Here is a 20561-nt window from a genome sequence, read left to right as displayed (position 1 = left end):
CCTTTCATCACTTTGCTGCTGTCAAATATCTAAATATCTCCACTGTGAGACCAATAAAGCCTAATGCAATACAATACAATACAAGTTTGTTAACCTACTTGCTTCCTCTTCCAGCATCAGAAAGCAGCCGGGTGCTTGAATCTCAGCTTGCCGACTTCTTGGTATTTCTCAGGCGAGTGTTGTCTTCACGAGTAATGAAAACATTCTCCTCGTTCATCAAATGGGTGGACCCACTCATGGCCATTATTTCTTCCAAGTGCTCTTTAGGTAATGTCAAGTGGATAACAAATTACAATTCTTTTCGATTACATTACTGTAAACATAGCATTTTATATTAATTTGTATCTATTTGTTCCCTAGGATCCCCATGCTTCCAGAATCTTCGTACAAAACTTTTGGCCTTTCATGTCTTGGAACGACTGTTGCCTGCTTGTTCTGAGCCTGAACATGTTAAGAAGGTAGGCTGTGGGAAATACTGCATGTTCTCATGCAATCGCCATCGGATGACAATTAGTTCCTCAACTAACAAAAAGAACATTGCTCGTGGTAGAGCGCATTAATGAGATGTTTCTTCAATTTGATAATTTTAATAGGTTTCTGTCTTTTTTTTTTTTGAAGATTGTCAAACTCCTCTTCCAGCTGATGTCTGTTTACATGTGGGAGGAGCCTCTTGCCGACATGACGCATAAGGATACGACTCGGAAGGATTCTGAGGTGAATCTGTCAGAATTCTGTCATCAAAATTGTTCGACCATTTTTCAACCTTGTTAGAAGAAAATTGTGACACCCAAATAAAATTAGCTTGCCCTCTGTTCATTTTTATTTTTCATTCATCATTAAAAAAATAAAATAAAAATAATAAAATAAAAATACATTTTATTTCTAACTTTTTTTTCTGCGGGTGAGCAGCAGCAGCCATTCGTGCCAGCATTCACTCAACCCGGAAGTAACAAAAACTCACGCCATTAATGTGAGTCTTTATATAGACAGAAAATACAATACATCCAAATTTATATAACGCTTTCACAACAGCTGTAGCTGTAACAAAGCGCTTCACATAGTAGTCAACACAAAGTAAAATAATAAATAACAGAAACAAAAACATCGACAGTCCTGCAATTAATTACAAATTATCCAGTTATTAAACAAAATAAAATACCATCAATAGAATTGTTTTTTAATATATTTATAATACATTGAGAGATTAGATTATGGAAATCAATGGAAATACTATTTTTATATTAAACCATTTTAGGAAAAATTGTGAAAAATGAGTACAACATAAAATTGTTGATTTAAACAATATATACATTCTTAAATAAATATAATTGTTGCCCATTTTTGTGTAGAATCTTATTTTAATGTATAGACCAATTATTTCGTAAATAAACATTCTGCGTTCATAGTCAAACTAAAAATTTTAACTCTGGAGGTTCTACTGTTGAATATACGATTGTGCAAATCTATGCTTTTTTTCTCATCCTCATGGCAGGATTCCGGCAGCATAGACGAATGTATTCCCATCGGAGATTTTTCATTTGACCCTCATAAGATAACATGCTGCTCCCTGGAGAGTGGGAACGTCCTCTCGCATGGCACCGGTGGAAAAGGTTATGGCCTGGCGACCACAGTCATCACCTCTGGATGCTTCATTTGGAAGGTTACCGGACAGACCGTGCTATGAAAAAAAAAAAGATTGATCTATCCATCCATATCCAAAACATGATTGCTAACTGACTTTCCCCACCTCCCTCAGTTCCACATTGCCAAGGAACACAGAGGCAACGAGGGCACATGCGTAGGCGTGTCACGCTGGCCTATCCACGATTTCAACCACCACACTACCACTGACATGTGGTTGTATCGCGCCTACAGTGGCAATCTGTACCACGGTGGCGAACTGGTCAGGACACTGCCATCATTCACCCAGGGCGACACCATCACTTGCATCTTGGACATGGAGGCTCACACTGTGTCATTCGCTAAAAACGATAAGGTCTGCTCATGCAGTATCGGTAACATCACTCCATTTCATTTTCAACGTTTTCTAATTTCTTCATGACTGTATCACAATTCCAGGAGCCAAAGTTGGCATTTGAAGGTGTGGTTGCTTCCGAGCTGTACCCTTGTGTGTTATTCTACAGCAGCAATCCAGGAGAGAAGGTACCTAATGTTTTTCAAGCGAGTATTTATTTTTGGTACGACTGTATCCAAAGGAAATATTTATTAAGAGCTGGTTAATTATATATTCCTTATTAACTCATTCACTGCCAGACAATGTAGTAAAATGTTTACACTCAAGTGCCAGGGTTTTTGTCATTTTCACTCAAATTGCAGGACCCACAGAATATTGAGTCTTACGACTACATAAACATTCAATGCAGCGTAAGAAACCTTAGATTCTCTTCTTTCATCATAAAAAGAGTTAATTGCTAAATTATATATGGGTTTGGAGTTATCCGGGCTTGAAATGGGGGTAGCTGTACCAAATACAAGACATACATACTGATTTATATTGCGCTTTAACAACAGCTGAAGTTGTAACAAAGTGCTAATATGGACAAAGGGTAAATGCTGCTCACTCGTGGAAGGGAAAAACATTGCCAGAAGCCCGACCAACGCTTTATCGGCACCCCCCCGCAAGAAAACCCAAAACTCGAACTAATTTGCGAATGGCGCTCCACGTCGCACTTTTCAATCCCTGAATAAATTCGGGAAGGGCAGCGAATGAGTTCATTTATCATCGACCTTTCAGCCATCACACCTAAATCAAGATCCCTCGTTCCCAAGTATTGATTATAACAATGGCTCTGCCAATCAGCATCAGACTATAAATCCCTAAACCAGACTAATACATTCCTAACAGGTAACACTGGGGGACCTTCAGATGCGAGGTATGCCAAGTAACTTGCTACCTGGCGAGCCGCTATGCAGTCCGCAGAGCACTGCCATCGTTGAGTCCACGGTGCAGCTCTTGCGCCGACTCCACCAGTGCGATCAATGGACCCCGCACATCAACCAGTACATCCATGCCAACTTGGAGCTCATTGGACCTATGCTGAAGGAGGACCATTTGAGACACTTTGCCCCAGGTCGGTTACAAGCCCAACTCATTTCACCTCTCAGCCTGGTTTAAGAATTTTCATTCTAAGCTTTTTCTCATCGCTTTTGCATCAGCTGGCCTCGATCCACCTTTTGAGCAAAATGACAGTGAAAAAGATCCATCCGGAGACCCTCATCAAAACCTCTTATCTGAGTCCAAGCTGATTGCCTTGTGCACTGAAGTGTGGCCTGTACTGGCGTTCATCGGAGGCGTGGATGGCGGTCTCCGAGCTGGAGGTTTGTGTCTCCACAAGCCAAGCGGCCGCAGAGCCGTCTTGCTGGGGGTCCTGAAACAGAGGAGCTCTTTGGCCAAACTGCAATGGGAGGAGGCAAACCTTTCGATCAGGTATCCCAAATAAAAGTTTAAAAATAGGGATGGGCTCATAAGAAATATGTCAATATGAAATTGCAGGATTTCAAAATTCTGTTTCCATTTTGAAAGCCCATCTCCACTATTTGAATATCTTAACTATCTTCAATTTTCATAACAATTGTCTTGTGACTATTCAATTTAATTTTTTTGTGTTTTTTTTTCTTTCTTCTCCTTGATTTTAATAATTTCTTCTCCTTCATTCGTAAATCTACTAATCCATCCCAGTGTCGCTCGCTATATCTGTGGCTTCCTAACTAAGCTCCGCGAATTCTTGGTCACCCAGCGACACTCCCATCATCTCACTTGAGGCCTGCGAAACGACCTGCTGTGATATGACACGACTGGGAGGCCTCAAACCTACGGTGCTACTGGATTTGATTTTCCTGATGGGGTTGCTGGAGGATCGTGGCTGGCTCGGGAGTCGTACGGCAGCCGCTGGGAAATTGTCACAGGAGAGCCTGGCAGAGGGCGAGATGCAATACTGCCCGGATGAGGAAAACAATCTCAAATGCTTTGCAGAAGAGGACTCGAAGAAGGTTGAGAACAATGGGAAGGCGCTGCAAATGTCTCAAACCAAAATCAACACTTTTGCCTTGGAGCTCAGAGCCGTTCGAGTCTCCTACCTTCTCACCGGCGCCTTGAAATCCCTCGCTGTCATTTTCAGCTGCGACAAGTGGTCACATTTGCTCTCCGGGCCCAAGTTGAAATCCACCTTGTCGAGTCCCAGTTCTGACCAGGATAAAGACGACGGGAGTGGTGGGAGGGAATGGGACGAGAGTGCTGAACTGAGGTCCGTGCTGCAGTACGTGGTGCAGAGCATGGTCAAGTGGGCGGTCCGACCCTGTCCCATAAAGCAGAAAGTCTCTCTAGCAGACCTGGAAAGGGCTCAAGTCATGATCTACAAAGGCGCACTGAGTCGACGACAGGATCAAGACCGCAAAGGTATCTCGATCTGCTTGGTTCACCTTCTGCAACGTGAGTTTCTTACAACATCACTTGGCAGCTTGGCGAGGTGAAAATCCGCCAGATCTGAATATTGATCCGTAGCATGTTTAAATGTTGTTTCGATTTTTTTCCCTCCAGAATCAAGCCACCATTATACCTCCCGGCCAATTTCCAAGTCCTCCAGCTCCGTCTCCTTGTACAGCGTCGGATCGGAAGGCACGGCCATTTTCAGCCATTCCAACCGAGCCTCTGCGTCGTCGTCTAATACAGAGCTGGCCTCGTCCCTTCCGACCAACATGCAGGCGGATGGTCTTGATCAATTTAACCCTTTTCTACCCATAAGCCTCCTTCAGTGAGTGTTCGGTTTTAATGCTGCATATGCTGCAATGTTTCACACTAAGTACAACATCAAAAAATATATTCTGCATCACACCTATGACCAACATTAACTCATTCACTGCCATTCACAAAGTTATTAGGGCATTGAAAATATGACGTAGAGCGCCATTCCTGAATTTGTTCGGGTTTTGTTTTTTCTTGTTTGGGTGCCGATAGACCGCTGGCCGTTGCCTCTGGTAATGTTTTCCATTAGGGGCAGCATTTGCCTTTTGTCCATGTTAGCACTCCAGACCCATATAACTTAGGAAATAACTTTTTTTTTCGGATCAAAGAAGATATTCGAAGGTTTTTAACACTGTAATCTATTGAATGTTTATGTAGTCCTAAAACCCAATATTCTGCGGGTCCTGCAATTTGAGTGACAATGACAAAAACCTTGGCACTGCACATTGTCTGACAGTGAATGAGTTAAAATCCTATGGCATAAGTAGGACCAAGTATTCATCAACAACCATGACTAAAAAGTATACGGATTTGATAATATTTTGACACTTCAGTATTGATTCACCGAAACTATATTGCTCATAACTAAATATTTATAAACATTATTCAAGATCAAATGTCAATTGTGTAACACTATGGAGTTAAATGATTTTTTTACACGTATACTAAGCATGTACAGTATATTTTATTGTGGTTAATTTCAGACACATGGTGCTAACTCGCTTCCCCACGCGGAGCGGACTGGTTAACAACCCCCCTGTGGTGCATCCCTGCTTCAGCCTGGCAAGTTCGGCTTCGTGCGATGCCTTCACTGAACAGCAGACCAGCTTTATGGAACCTGGTCCGTGCAACACGCAGGCGCGGAGTAGCCTGGGTAAGAGTTAGCCACTGGTCCACTAGTTGTCTTTGAGCGATCTTTTTAAAAGTCAGAACTATTTTTAATAGTATTTCTAATGTTTGTTCCTCAGAAATAGCATGTTTTTTGGGGGTGGGGGGGTCAACCACATTTCTAAAATAAAAAATCACTTCTCATGATTGCAAGTCGACACAAATTATGCTTTTGTATCACACTATCATCACTTTTGTCCGTATTATTATGTATTATTTCAGAATTGTTTTGCTATTTTCAACTTTGGTGTTGTTTTTCTTGTTCTTTTTCTATGTGTGCGTGCACTTTTACTTTTTTCCGTCACCACCAGAACGGACACAAATGTTTGTCATGAGCCGCTTGCTGGAAATGGGATTCACTATGAGACATATCTACTGCGCCATGGAGGCAGCAGGTACTGCCACTGCATTGTGCCACTGCAATGTCTGTTTCACATGCTTTCTCAAAACACACACGCTTGAAGATGCATGCTCATCATTGCAAGATTGCAATCTATTTCTGAAACTAAACTTCTGTTTTCTCAAGTTAAAAGAAAAGAAAGTCACAAAATGTAGTTACGCTTAAACTCTATACTGCTCCCGTAGATGTAACGGGTGAGCTGGACTCTCGGACTATTGAGGTGCTGGCCAGCTGGATGCTGGAGCACCCCCAAACGGATGAACAGCAGACCATCGAGTTACCCAGACATGAGGGTGAGCCTGACACGCCATCCTCGGACGGGCCTGAAACAGTGCAGTGTCCCGAACGCCCCGCGAGTCAACCCACTGAGAGGTCTGTAATTCACAAAACATGATTTTATTATTAATAAGAGCAAAGTGACAAAGGATTTAAATTTTAACAGCTTGCTGCCTGGTTTGGACTGGATAGAGCGAGAGAACTTTTTAGATGTCCACCTAACAAGGAACAGGCCTCCTCCAGCAAGGCGGCGGCGTTCAGGCCCAACTCAGAGGACGTCTTTTCAGAGGGCAGGTCAGGGTTAGACCGTTTTTGAGTACTGACTGAGTAGGCTGGTTTGAAACTTACTATCAATCTGAAAGGGTCAAATTGAAATAGAATGCAAGTAGTGTAGAAATGCTCATTGTGAAACTTTTGAACTACAGTCGCTCCCCAATTTACGAGTTAGGAATAACGGTACATACAAACATTTTTTTGCGGGCATGTTCGGACTTTTTCCGGCCGAGCTCGCTTGTGATTGGAGGCGTACCGTGCTGTACGCTCACGCACGCACACAGACACATTAGAGGTTTCAAGAGCTGGATGTTTACGCGACAAACAACAAGGCTGACCAATCAGCTGGAGTGTTGCCAATGAGTTCAGGTCCCGATCCGCTGAGTTCAATTGTAAGCTCGCTTACAATTGGCTGCAAAGAGTATGTGGGTATGTGAGGAAATCTCTCTTCACAGTTGACGCTTCAGGAGGACATGATGCATAACAAAAAGTAATGGCTGTTGGCACGTAACCTAGTAATTATGTGCCAGCAGCTTCAGCAATGGCTTAGTGAAGACCCAAAGATATACTGTATGTCGTCGTACTACAGTAGGTGTGAATTAATTTTGCAACTGTTAGAGCGTCTGTGCTTTATACTTCCCCTTTCAGTGTTTGACTTAAACATACCTTCCATACAAAATATAGCACTGAAGCAACTTACGAACAAATTCACCTTAGGAACGACCGCTCGGAACGTATCTCGTTCATCAGGTGGGGAGCGTCTGTATCTAAGTAAGGCAACAAAAGCTAAATTCAGGCGCTCATTGTTGGATGCACAAATCTTTTTGTTGATTCCAAATATTTTATTTTACCCTCTGTTTCAATTGAAAGGAATTCCAGTCTCCTCAGATTTGCCGTCACCGAATCCCCTCCCACAGCTGTACCAACAGAACGCAAGCGATTGGCCTGAATATGTGGAGTTTCACCCCTTTTCCACAGAAGAGGAGTCCGAGTTGGGCTACATGGATGACGTGTATCACGAAGAGACATACGAAGACCTGCTCACTCCTTTCTTCAGCCTGGAAAGAGATACTCTTCACATAGTGGAGGTGACACATTAATGGACCCTCTGTTCTCTAAACCGTCAAATCAAACAACGCCCGTCTTTCCCAATCAGGGCGTAGAGGAACACAATCCGATGGTCAAGTGTGAGCTGTGCAACACTCTGACCTTGCAGTTCAACAACCACATCAAACGCCGGCATCCCGGCTGCGGCCAAAGCGCCGCGCGCAAGGGCTATGACAGCACTGGCGCCTATGTGGACGTCTGGTTCAAAGGAGAGTGCGGCTCAAACTTCCCCTTCTACCTTCTTTGCACTTCTTGCAGGGAAAAATATCTCGCCGCCAACACCGGCGATCCGGTTTGCAGGAGTGAAAGGTACACGTGATGGGTTGTTTATTTGAGATATTTTTTTTCCTTCAGTGGTCGTAACGATATGCAAAGCATTTATTGATGTCTTTACGAATGTACAGTATTTTAATTATGTAATTATATTTACAAACAAGAATAGCAGATGATGAAGAACAAAGTCCAGGATTTTGGAGGATTTTGTTTTTATTCGAGTTGTCAGACATGAGTAGTATACTAACTTGCTCTTACTTTCCGCTAGAAATTGGATTCTTCCTACATGTGGCGCCACTCCTCATTTTCCAGTGTATAAGGTGCACCGAAGTATAAGGCGCACCCCCAATGAATGGTGTATTTTCAAACCTTTTCCATATATGTGGCGCACCAGACTATAAGGTGCAACTTCAATAGATTAAAAATATTTTCCAACTACAAACTATAAATATATAAAACTTTTCCAAATATAAAGTACACCACATTATAAGGCACTACAGTAGAGGCTCAATATTACTTCATATATACGGCGCAGCCGCGTAAAACGCGCAGGGTCATCTTTTGAAGAAAATCAAGGTTTTTGGTTGTGCCTTATATACCGTAAAATACAGTACTCATTATTGCTGCCTCATTTATTTAATTTAGAAAAAAAGGACTGACGAGTGATCTAATTGGCCGCTTGGACAGCACTTCTGACGGTGAGTGGTACTTTTTACTCCAGCTGAATCCATCATTTAATTTTAAGTGAGCAGTGCACCTCTTTGCTCAGATGACTGGGAAATAAACCATCATGATGAAAGTGACGAAGACAGACTGACAGGACTGGAGGACTTTGGGCTTCTGCTGAGACCGCTCGGCCTGACTGAAAAGAAGCTGGTGCCGGACCCCATCGCTTTCACTGAGCCCGATCCACTGGGGGCTACGGTTTATAACTCCACGGACCCCCTGAGGGATAATCCCAAAGGTAATCTAGTTATCGGAAGCATCTGTTCTTAGTTTTCCTGTTGCAGCCAAAATAAACCGATTCCACACATTCCTAATCTCATCACCACAATCACTGTGGGCTAATTGACTGGAAAAATCGAAAATACCTGAAATATGTACAGACGCTCCCCTATTTACAAACATTCGAGTTACGAACAATGGTACAGTTTTGCAGTAACATATGTAGTATTCTCTTCAGTTGTACATATTAATGTACATACTTATACCAGCCTTAAACATACTTGTATAAACCTTACACCTACTTATATAAGCCATAGACATACACTCCATACAAAATCACGCACTGAATCAACTTACGAACGAATTCACCTTATGAACGACCGTTAGTAACGTATCTCGTTCGTAAATTGGGGAGCGTCTGTAACATGTGGAGTGATTGACATTTGCATTGTGTAAGACAGGGGTGTCAAAGTCATTTTTTGCCGCGGGCCACATTGTATTTATGGTTTCCTCTCAAGGGCCGTTATGAATTTGCAGAAGGCATTAGAATGTTTAATCCCCTCCACATATTACATATAGAGCGCACAACAAATTAATGAATAACTAGTTTTCAAATCGGAAGTCAAGAATAATGACTTTGATTGTGGTTTACATCCAAAAATATGAAGTTTTGGCTCGGATTTTAGCAAGCGTCATGGAATTTCACAAGTTTTATTTGCTTTCGCGGGCTGAAAAAAATGATGTGGCGGGCTGGATTTGGCCCACGGGCCTTGACTTTGACACCTGTGGTGTAAAGGATAGTTAGTGAAGCTATGCAACATGTGTACTGAAAATGTGTACCATATGTAAAGCAATTTATCTTATAAGTGCACATGTACTTTTCCAAAAATAATTCCCTTACCAATATTTTTTTGGTAAATATAAGGAGACGATGTGGTGGGAAAGAAAAGCTACCTGAGTCTCGGGCAGCAGGCCATATCACTAAGGGATTCTCATGACCGACTGAAAGCGCTGAGGAGAGTGACTTCCACAGCTCAGATCTTGCTGGCGTACAGCATGGTGATGCGAGCTCTTTCTCAGACCGCTTGCAGGTAAGTCCAGCAATATTTTTCTGGTTAAATGTGTTGCTATTCCTCATTTCTCCCTTCCCTCTTGACTAGTCCGTCCAGTGGACTGGACTCTTTGGGTCTGGCAGACATCCGCATCCTTGTGCGTCTGATGACGCTTGCCGCGGCGGGTAGGGTGAACACGTGCGCGGAAGGGCAGTCTGACGGCATGGGGCCAACCTGTGAACGGGGCAACTCCGGTTGCCTTAGCTTCCTGACGGCAGCTATAGGCACTGTCGTGTCCCACAGCCCAGCCGCTTACAGGCAGCTGGTGGAGATATGCACTCAGGTTGGTGTGTCATGCTGTGTTCTTATTATCATAGAGAGTTGGTTGTGTCACATTATCTGTATTGACATTTTTTTTATTTACATCCCATTCCCATTACAACATATAATATATGGGATATTTATTCTAAATTTCGGCCAGTCCATTTTCTCTTTTTTAGATGTGGGGTAATATTTACTTTTGATTTAATTTAGAAAAAAACTATAAAATAAGTTTTTTTTTAATTGATGACTTAAAATTATTATATTTTATATTATATTGCACACACACACACCTCGTTCCCCAATTATGTTTTAATAAAATGAGTAGACTGATTCCATTTAAAAAAAGAACATTAATAAATATTAAGCAAATGGTTACATTTCAAGTAAGGAGACTCAAACCTCTATTGCTTCTTGTAGGATCTTATGGCAGCGGCTACAGGAGTGCGTTTTTCCAGTAGTGATGTGCAGCAGCGACCATGCCTCACAGTCAGTCTGGTGTCGAATGTGACCCAGCAGCAGCAGCAGAACCAGCAGGTGAGGGATTGCAGCGAGCACCCGGCATCCTTTCTGGTCACGCAGAGCCTTGTGGCTTTGCTCACACAGAAGGGCGCTCACTGCTACAGCGCAGAGAAGGCTGAACACGAAACTCATGGTAAGTCAGTTCAACACATGAATGGTCATGTGGCTTGTGAGCTTGTTTGATTGTGTGTTTTGGTTTGAATTACAATCATGGATGTGATTGATGAGGTTTTTTTACTAAAAAAAATGGCTGATATCTTCTGCCAACCCTGAGCGGGTTGTGTGCAGTTAGTGATGTAAACCAATGAAAAGTTATTCACCTCGATACACACTTTGCTTGCTGATAGATGATTAGGTTTTGCCACTTCTATTTGAAGTTTAGCGTTAAACCAAATATAAACCTAAGAAAACTACACATTGTGTATTTACCATATAATTTTGCCTTTGAAAATTTCACGAGCTTAACTCATTCACTGCCAGACGATGTGCAAAAATATGTTCACTCCAGCACCAGGGTTTTTGTCATTGTCAATCAAATTTCAGGACCCACAGAAAATTGTATTTTAGGACTACATAAACATTCAATACAGCATTACAAACCTTAGCCTCTCTTCTTTCATCAGAAAAAAAGTTAATTCCTAAATTATATGGGTCTGGGGTTATATGAGCTTGAAATGAGGGCAGCTGTCCAAAATACAATGCAATACGTATATACATATTGGTTTATATGGCGCTTGAACAACAACTGAAACTGGAACAAGGGCTAATATGGAAAAAGGGAAATGCTTCCCCCTTGTGGAAAAGAAAAAAAACATTACCTGAGGCCATGGCCAGCTCTTTATCAGCACTCAAGCATGTAAAAACAAAACCCGAACTGAATTGGGGAATGGCGCTCTACGTCATAGTTTCAATTCCCGAATAAATTTGTGAATGGCAGTGAATGAGTTCATGCAAATTCATAATGCAAAACTCCATCTGCGCCCGTTAGATGGTGGCGCCATTATAGAGTTATAAACCACACATTCAGGTAGAGCATATTTTGTATTATTCAAAAAAACGTTTTTATGTATTTTATAGATCCCAAGCATGATCCGTAACTAGTCCCAGAACACAATACAATACAAAACATATTGATTTATATAATGCTTTGACAACAGCTGAAGTAACAAAGCGCTTAACATGGACAAGTATCATACGTCAAGATTAAAACATACACATTGGATCCAAATAAATGTTTGAATGCAACATTTCAAGACAAATGCATTGCACTTAAAAGTGTAATACAAGTAATTAATAACAATAGCAAGTTATGTAAAAAGCATAGAAACACCTAAAATCGTAAAGGTCAAACTATTTGTGAGTACGGTGTATTTTTCAGTTGGACAATGACACACTTAGCACCAAACAAAAATATAAACGAAATAAATACGGAAATGATCATCTCAGTTTACTGACAAATTTACCATACCTGGCATACCCACAATAGCATCAGATGATCGAGACACACAACCTTATTGAGGACATTTTAGAAAATGGATGTGTGACAAACACAATAGAATTAAATCATTGAATCTTTCCAACCAAGATGTAGGACACCAGGTGCTGTCTTCCACCTGCCCCTCCGCCCACCGCGGCTCAAAAGTGGGTCCCCTGGAGCTGGCCAACGCCCTGGCAGCATGCGTCCTGTCTGCCATGCTGAGCAGCCAACACCGCCAGTGGGCGGCGCTGCGGCTAGTGCAGGCTTTGGCGGCAACAGGGCGAGACAGACCCGGAGTAGCCCAGACCTACAGCGACCTCGTCGGCGATTTACGCAAATGTCCCGTTAGGAGGCTGGAAGGACATTATAATAAGGTGTGTGTGCACGCGTGCATGTATGTGTGTATCTGGTAACGTGGATGTGAGGGAAAAATTGCTGTTAATTTTTCTGTGTTGTTCAGGTGGCCACCTGTTTGTGGAACAATGAGCAGAGTTTGCTGGCGACTTGCTCCCAGGATAAAGTGGTCCAGCTATGGAACATCAGTGAGAACAACGCCCAGTTGCATACCACCTTCTCCTGCAACACCAGGTGACAGAAGTTGCACTTTTAATTAAAACTTTGAATCTTGTAAAACTACTCATAATTTTTTTATGCCTGATTTTTAATTCGGTATGTATTGCTAACATGAACACCATAAATTGTGTGTGTGGCATTACAGCCTAAAAATATCAGAAATTATCACCATAGAAAAAGCAAATGATACTGACATTATTGAACTCATTCACTGCCATTCAGGAATTTATTCGGGAATTGAAAATTTGACATAGAGTGCCATTCCCGAATTTGTTCAGGTTTTGTTTTTTCATGCTTGGGTGCCGATAAGGCACTGGCCATGGACTCTGGCAATGTTTTTTTCGTTTCCACAAGGAAGCAGCATTTCCCCCTTTTTCCATGTTAGCTTCCATGTATGCTTTGTTACAGCTTCAGCTGTTGTTAAAGCGCTATATAAACCAATATGTATGTATTGCATTGTATTTTGGACAGCTGCCCTCATTTCAAACTCATATGACTCCAGACCCATATAATTTAGGACTTAACTAACTTAACTTAACTTTTTTTCTGATAAAAGAAGAGAGTCTGGGGTTTACAGCGTTGTATGGCACGTTAATTTAGTCAAAAAAACCTCAATATTCAGTGGGTCCTGTAATTCTAGTGACAATGACAAAAACCCTGGCACTGGAGTGCACACGTCAGGCAGTGAATGAGTGAAAAATGTGTGATATGCTTCATTTTTTCTTTGGTTTTTGTCATTTTTTTCTTTTCTGTTGGACATTTGTGTATCTATCTGAAATGTATATTTTACAGTGGTGTATTTTTTTTTCAATCACTGCCAGTTTTCTGTGATGGCATTACGCACAAAAAAGACACATTTCTCCTTGTTTTTTTCTTTTCTGCAGTAAAACAGACAGAACGAGTTCAGAGCGGGCAGGCAGATGTCATCACGTGTCATCACCCGTCTACTGGAGCACAGGCGGAGACTTCCTGGCAGCCCCGGAGAACAAACACATCACCATCATGAACATCAGAGGTTAACATATCAATGCCAGGGCTTTTTTTGTCTCCTGAGCAGTAACAAATTCTAAAGAAATATTGATTAAGATGCAGGAGTATTAACAACCAAAAAACATTCTCGACATAATTTGTTAGGGATACTCTGGTCAGCTTTAGCCTTGTGTGTCCTTCCCGACTGTCTGCAGGCTCTCACTGTCACACGGAGGCACAACCATCTCGAGTCACGGCGCTGTGTTGGGCCGCAACATTTAGTTTATGGCTTCTTGATCAGACGGAAGCTTACAAAGTCCGACCCACCGAGAACTTGCTGGTGGGTCGGCTGGACGGTTCTGTCTGCTGGCTGCGTGTCACCATGCAGGAACTTGACTTGCTTGTGAAGGCCACAGAGCTCGCACACTGTTACAGGATGGAGGGTGAGGTGACATTAATTTTTTATGTACTGTCTGTGCGCACCTGAGTATAAGACAGACTCATTTTTGGAAGAAAATCATGGCTTTTGTGAGCGCCTTATACACTGGAAAATACGGTATATCTTACCATGTCAATTGCCTGTCCTCTGATCTTGACTAGCTCCGCAGTGTGTGGCCTGGCATAGTGAAGAAAAGCCGTTTGCAGTTGGATACCAAAGTGGCAAAGTTCTTTTGGCGACTACCGAGACCTACGAGAATGAGCCCTTGGTGTTGTTGTCCATCTACCAGGTGTGGTTAAAATAATATAATTAGATATGTGGGAAATGTAAAAACTGGATTCATCATAACTGAACTTCCCAAAAACCTACTTCAATTTTTTTTTTTTTTTTTACAATTGTTTTATCTCATCTCAAGATAAATTGTCCTGTACACGTAGGATGGTGTGACTTCTCTCAAGTGGGATCCAACAGGGCATCTCCTGCTCTGTCTCGGAAGATCCGAGGTGCTGAAGATTCTGGGACGCTCAGGGGGCGCTTGGGTGACCTTCCACTACCTCGCCCATTCCAGCACAGTCAACGTGGCTGAGTGGTGCCCGCTCGCCGGCCGAGCTCCAGACCCCATGCTCATGATTGCAGCGTAAGTTTCATGTCCTTGAGTCTTAACATTTGCTCTCCATACCGTAAATAATTGCTTTTCTCAGCAATGTAGACTTCATCTTTAACTCATTCACTGCCATTCACAAATTTGTTCGGTCTGTTTTTTCTTGTGAGGGGGTGCGAATCAAGCTGCGATCAGACCTCTGGCAGCGTTTTTCCCTCGAACGAGGGGGAAGCATTTGCCTTTTGTACAGCCACCCCCATTTCCATTGCAGATAACTCGAGAGCCAAATAAAATCAACATAAACGTTTTTTTTCTGATGAAAGAAGAGAGTTTAAGATTTCTTTCGCTGAATGAATGTTTATGTAGTCCTAAAACAGTTAACATTCTAATAGTTGTAAGTTGTATAATAATAATAATAATAATAATGATAGTGATAATAGTAATAATAGTAATAATAGTAATAATAATCATAATAATGACGATGATGACAATAATAATAATAATGGAATGATAATGATGATGATACTATTACATTTTATTTCTATGTGCCTTTCAAAAACTCTCAAGGACACTTCACAGTCACGGGATATAATGATGATAATAATAATAGTAATGATGATGATGATATTAATAATAATAATAATAATAACAATGGTAATGATTATCATGATAATGATGATAATAATAATACATTTTATTTCTAAGCGACTTTCAAAACTCTCAAGGACACTTTACAGTCACGGGATATATTGACGATAATAATACTAATAGTAATGCTATAATAACAATAATAATAATCACAATATTATTATATTCAACATTTGTAAATCTGCAACGCTGTGTACATCCATGTTTGGGAAGCAATGCCACTCAGACCATCACATATACCTACCTCTTCTGAGTATTTCAGGATTTGTGGAAATAGTTACATAACTGTAATGCTTCTCCTTTCAGAGGTTGTCAGAATGGATCTGTGCACGTGTGGACGTTGCCACAAGGAAGTGCTGCGGTGCCCCTACCAGCCATGCCGAACAGATCTTCGATTGAGCATAGAAGTGCCAGTGTCATGGTATAATTTAGCCTGTTTTTTTTAGAATCTAAATAATATTTAATATCAGGACTTTAATAACAAGGTTGTTGTGTTTTAGGACAGTGCAAAGTGTGTCTTTGTCCTCCTCGGTCACATCACGGCGGTGAAGTCGCTCTCGTTTTGCTCCAGCGGTCTTGCTTTGGTTTCTGGAGGGATAGGGGGACTACTCAACATCTGGTCTTTACAGGTTGGAGAGTATGAGTTGCTTGCCATTAAAATACGACATATACAGTAAACCCACGTTTGTTTTTCTATTGAATTAAAAAAGATGAATTTGTGGTATTGCAATGACACGAAAGATACATCACGAGAAGCCATCGTGGGGTTTCAGTGAAGTTCTCGTAATATCGCTATGTGTGTTTGCAGGATGGTTCAGTGTTACAGACCGTTACAGGCTTGGGATCAGTCGTCAGTACAACGTGGATCCCCAAAATGGGCGTTGTCGCCTGTTACGGGAGGTCAAAGGTAATTTGGCTAATTTTAAATTCATAAAAGTTAATGTTACATGACGGTCAGCTAGCCGTTAGCCTATTTGTCGCACTGTTACAAGTTTAACATATATTGCGTAACATGTCGGGTGCATTTTTTTCCTCATCCAGGATGTCTTGTTGATCTGCTGCACTCCTGACTGGATCACTCAAAATCATGTGCTGGCTTCATGCCGCATGGTCCTTCGAAGCCAGGGTATCCTGGGTCTTCATCGGGCACCTTGTTTCGCGGTACTGCTGGAGAGGCTGCCACTTTTGCTGCAAGAGCAGTATAGCTACGAGCGGGTAACTCATGATTACCTTACAAAATAAAAGCAGCTGATATACACATTCTGTTCTGACATGTCTTCATGACCGATTTTGAAAAATAATAATTGATACAAATCAGATGCTGATCTTAAAACAAACGCTTTCTCCTAATAGTCAACACAGTGCATCACATATGAAGCTAGACTGAAATCTTCTCCTACTGTACTTTGTTGCGTCTTACAATCAAAGGCCATTGTTTGATTCTGCAGGCCCACGTGGTCGCTGGTGACCAATTAGTCCACAGTGCCTTCCTGCAGAGCCTGGCCTGCCTCGCCGTCGGTTTATCCTTAGAGGAGCACCTGTGCCATTACCCATGCCCGCCGCATCACGCCAACCCAGATGATCAATCTTGTCCAGCCGAATGGGGCTGGCTTGCCACCTACGCCACAACCGTGCGCAGCGCCGAGGCTATCGCCAGTGGCATTGTCTTCCCAGAGTCCTTTGAAGTTCGAGAGTTTGAAGAGGGTGATGAGGATGAAATCTCAAAGGCTTTGGTAGGCCACAGGTCATCTTAGACGTAGATGACAATCTTATTGAGTGGATCATTTGAAATCTAATTGGATTGGATTGGATTAGCCTATTTTGTATTAGTCTCACAGTGGAGAAATTTACATTTCACAGCAGCAAAGTTCTGAAAGGAAGATGAAAGGAAAGAAAGAAGTAGAAAAAAACAGAGGAGTTGCTGGAAAAGCAGCCGCTCTTGGAGCGCCATCTTGAAGTCAAAAGAACCCAAAAAAAATAAATAACAATATGACAACACAAAGACACAGACAATCATTCATTCTTAAGTACTTTCTGTCCCCTCTTTGTTACATGAAGCAGTTCTAGATGAATAAGGAGAGGATCAAAGCGTCCTTTTCACCAGTGGATCAATTGTTGTGTCTCTTAGGACAACAGTAAATGGAGTTTCAGGATGGATGAACAACTGATGTCCTGGGCAACTACCCTGCCGGAGGTAATTGCTTAGTGTCTTAACTTTGCAGTCGAATACAATTACAGACACTCCCCTACTTACGAACATTTAAGTTACGAACAACGGTACATACAAACATTTTTGTAGTAACATAGGTAGTATTTTCTCCAGTTGTACATGTACATGTCTTTATAGATAATATATTTGATTTAATATTTATTTTCCAGTATAAACCAAGACAGGTTACTTATACAAGCCTTAAACAGACTTGTACAAACCTTAAACATACCTATATAACCCTTAAACACAAATTCCATGCAAAATATAGCACTGAATCAAATTACGAACCAATTTACCTTACGAACGACTGTTCAGAACGTATCTCATTTGTAAGTTGGGGAGCGTCTGTATTTACCTAAGCTACAAGTTCATCTGAGTTCATGTTTTTACTCCTCTCCCTCTATGGCACAGGTGTCAAAGTCAAGGCCCGCTGGCCAAATCCGGCCCGCCACATCATTTTTTTCGGCCCGCGAAAGCAAATCAAACTTGTTAAATTCCATGACGATTGCTAAAATCTGAGCCAAAATGTCATATTTTTGGATGTCAACCACAATAAATTCTTGACTTCAGATTTGAAAACGAGTTATTCATTAATTTGCTGTGTGCTCTATATGTAATATTTGAAGGGATTTAAACATTCTAATGGGTTCCCCAAATTCATAACGGCCCTCGAGAGGAAACCATAACTACAATGTGGCCCGCGGCAAAAAATGACTTTGACACCCCTGCTCTATGGGAAATGGTGTCAGATGTGGAATGGATGGTTGCCAATGCTGTTTTTAAATCACATAGAGCGGAGGGCACTTCAATTCTGCTTCTGTGATGAATATACTTTTAACTGAAGGGGAAATGCCATGCTCTACTGTCCACAGGACTGGCAAAGAGGGGGCAAAAGTGAGGTGTACTTGTGGGGGAGTGGACGCTATGGACAGCTGGCGGGTATGGGAACCAATCCCATGACACCTACGTTAGCACCCTCTCTGCTTCAGACACAACAGGTTGCGTAACATTTGCAAGAAATGCACCCTTGGTGACTGAAGTTCGTCACATTCCATTTTTGGCCAACCTTCTAGGTGGTGTGCGGTCAAAATTGCACCTTCCTGGTTCAGTCCAATGGAATTGTGCTGGCTGTTGGGGAAGGACAGTACGGAAGGCTGGGCCAAGGAAATTCAGACGATCTATATGTCCCGACGATTATCTGTGCTTTTCAAGGTAAACCATTGAGTCTGAAAAATATCCAGAATTTCAAAATGTTACCAGGATGCCGACCAGTACAAAAGAAAATGAACGTAATTTGAAATTAAGGAACTATGTTGAAGTGACATAGAGACTGACATATACTGTATTTTCTGGTGTATAAGGCGCACCCAAAAGCCTTGATTTTCTTCCTAAGATGACCGACCCTGCGCCTTATACTCAGGTGCGCCTTATATGTGAAGTAATATTGAGTCACAACAGGTCTCACAGCTTTATATATTTATATCCCATATTTTTCGAGGTATAAGACGCACCACCAACACTCATTAATTTAGCCTCTCAGAAGACTTCATATGTGGGGGGAGGTGGTTTTTTTTCTCCGCTCAGATTCAGGGTGTGTTACCCCCCTAGCGGAGGGAGGTGTATAGGAGCAAAACCACTATTTAATTAAATCTAGCAACACAAATGCATTTTTAAGAATGAATTCCACCCAAATTCAATGTACCGTATTTTCCAGTGTATAAGGCGCTCCGATGTATAAGGCGCACACCCAATGAATGGTGTATTATCAAACTTTTCCCATATATAAGGCGCACCGGACGATAAGGCGCACCTTCAATGAATGAAACACGTTTTCCAAATAGAATATATAAATAGATAAAAGTTTTCCAAATAAAAGGCACACCACATTATAAGGCGCGACATTAGATGCTGGGGTTACGCATGACTTCTTCTACAGGGAGAAAATTGAGTCGGTGCCTGCTGACAGCAATTGTGAGACCTTTGGTGGCTCAATATTACTTCACATATAAGGCGCACCTGCATATAAGGCGCAGGGTCATCATTTGAAGAAAATCAAGTCTTTTTGGTGAACCTTATACACTGGAAAATATGGTGTTATATTTGGAAACCTTTTTTCATTCATTGAATGTGCGCCTTATTGTCCGGTGCGCCTTATATATGGAAAAACATTTGAAAATACAGCATTCATTGTGGGTGAGCCTTAAACTCCGGTGCACCTTATACACCAGAAAATACGGTACTTTATTTGTTAGGAAGGAGTTAAATTTCGCCTGAATAAAGCAGTCAGTTTCCCCCATCGCTCCAAAAATGTCTCCGTGCTGAATCTGAGTTTCGCATCTTTCTGTACGTGAAGGTTACGTGGTGACCCAGCTCGTGACATCCTGCGGCTCTGACGGACACTCCATGGCGCTCACAGAGACCGGAGAAGTGTTCAGTTGGGGGGATGGAGATTTCGGGAAACTAGGACACGGGAACACAGAGAGGCAAAGGAGACCCAAACAAATTGAGGCGTTGCAGGGTGAAGATGTCGTTCAGGTGAAAATGATTTTATTTCATTGTAGGTAAATCTAAAATCGCCTCTTTCTATATAATCATTCCCGTTTTCCTTTCTCGTTGCAGCTCGCATGTGGTTTCCGGCATTCGGCTGTGGTGACATCTGACGGGAAACTGTTTACCTTTGGAAGCGGGGAATCCGGACGTCTAGGTCAACGATCAACGTCTAACAAGATGCTGCCAGAGAGAGTCGCCGCATTGGAGGGTTACCATGTAGGACAGGTAAACATATATATTTATTTAGTTTTTGCTTGTATATGAACATTGCAG

The 20561-nt window shown here is 41.9% G+C and overlaps 1 protein-coding gene across 1 annotated transcript in view; it reads left to right on the top strand.

Annotated features, from left to right (window-relative positions):
• LOC148884493 (putative E3 ubiquitin-protein ligase HERC1) overlaps nucleotides 1-20561 on the top strand; it is a 49676-nt gene that overhangs the window by 20320 nt on the left and 8795 nt on the right. The window contains exons 32-68 of the mRNA XM_089020294.1: nucleotides 115-267; nucleotides 361-458; nucleotides 619-714; nucleotides 1493-1660; nucleotides 1757-1996; nucleotides 2080-2163; nucleotides 2867-3092; nucleotides 3178-3448; nucleotides 3735-4417; nucleotides 4559-4772; nucleotides 5467-5636; nucleotides 5962-6045; nucleotides 6236-6422; nucleotides 6493-6620; nucleotides 7470-7687; nucleotides 7756-8015; nucleotides 8625-8677; nucleotides 8749-8943; nucleotides 9850-10015; nucleotides 10085-10319; nucleotides 10718-10952; nucleotides 12405-12670; nucleotides 12757-12884; nucleotides 13754-13884; nucleotides 14054-14281; nucleotides 14439-14566; nucleotides 14715-14914; nucleotides 15833-15947; nucleotides 16027-16155; nucleotides 16335-16433; nucleotides 16568-16741; nucleotides 16975-17259; nucleotides 17655-17720; nucleotides 18611-18736; nucleotides 18812-18950; nucleotides 20092-20273; nucleotides 20358-20513. Coding sequence (XP_088876420.1) covers nucleotides 115-267; nucleotides 361-458; nucleotides 619-714; nucleotides 1493-1660; nucleotides 1757-1996; nucleotides 2080-2163; nucleotides 2867-3092; nucleotides 3178-3448; nucleotides 3735-4417; nucleotides 4559-4772; nucleotides 5467-5636; nucleotides 5962-6045; nucleotides 6236-6422; nucleotides 6493-6620; nucleotides 7470-7687; nucleotides 7756-8015; nucleotides 8625-8677; nucleotides 8749-8943; nucleotides 9850-10015; nucleotides 10085-10319; nucleotides 10718-10952; nucleotides 12405-12670; nucleotides 12757-12884; nucleotides 13754-13884; nucleotides 14054-14281; nucleotides 14439-14566; nucleotides 14715-14914; nucleotides 15833-15947; nucleotides 16027-16155; nucleotides 16335-16433; nucleotides 16568-16741; nucleotides 16975-17259; nucleotides 17655-17720; nucleotides 18611-18736; nucleotides 18812-18950; nucleotides 20092-20273; nucleotides 20358-20513 — 6716 coding nt within the window. The remainder of the gene's footprint in view (nucleotides 1-114; nucleotides 268-360; nucleotides 459-618; nucleotides 715-1492; nucleotides 1661-1756; nucleotides 1997-2079; nucleotides 2164-2866; nucleotides 3093-3177; nucleotides 3449-3734; nucleotides 4418-4558; nucleotides 4773-5466; nucleotides 5637-5961; nucleotides 6046-6235; nucleotides 6423-6492; nucleotides 6621-7469; nucleotides 7688-7755; nucleotides 8016-8624; nucleotides 8678-8748; nucleotides 8944-9849; nucleotides 10016-10084; nucleotides 10320-10717; nucleotides 10953-12404; nucleotides 12671-12756; nucleotides 12885-13753; nucleotides 13885-14053; nucleotides 14282-14438; nucleotides 14567-14714; nucleotides 14915-15832; nucleotides 15948-16026; nucleotides 16156-16334; nucleotides 16434-16567; nucleotides 16742-16974; nucleotides 17260-17654; nucleotides 17721-18610; nucleotides 18737-18811; nucleotides 18951-20091; nucleotides 20274-20357; nucleotides 20514-20561) is intronic.

The sequence above is a fragment of the Hippocampus bargibanti genome, linkage group LG18, assembly GCF_051943395.1.
Source record: "Hippocampus bargibanti isolate YZ-2025 linkage group LG18, ASM5194339v1, whole genome shotgun sequence".
Taxonomy (NCBI): domain Eukaryota; kingdom Metazoa; phylum Chordata; class Actinopteri; order Syngnathiformes; family Syngnathidae; genus Hippocampus; species Hippocampus bargibanti.
Note: the sequence above shows the minus strand (reverse complement) of the source record. Positions and strands in the feature narration are given on the sequence as shown.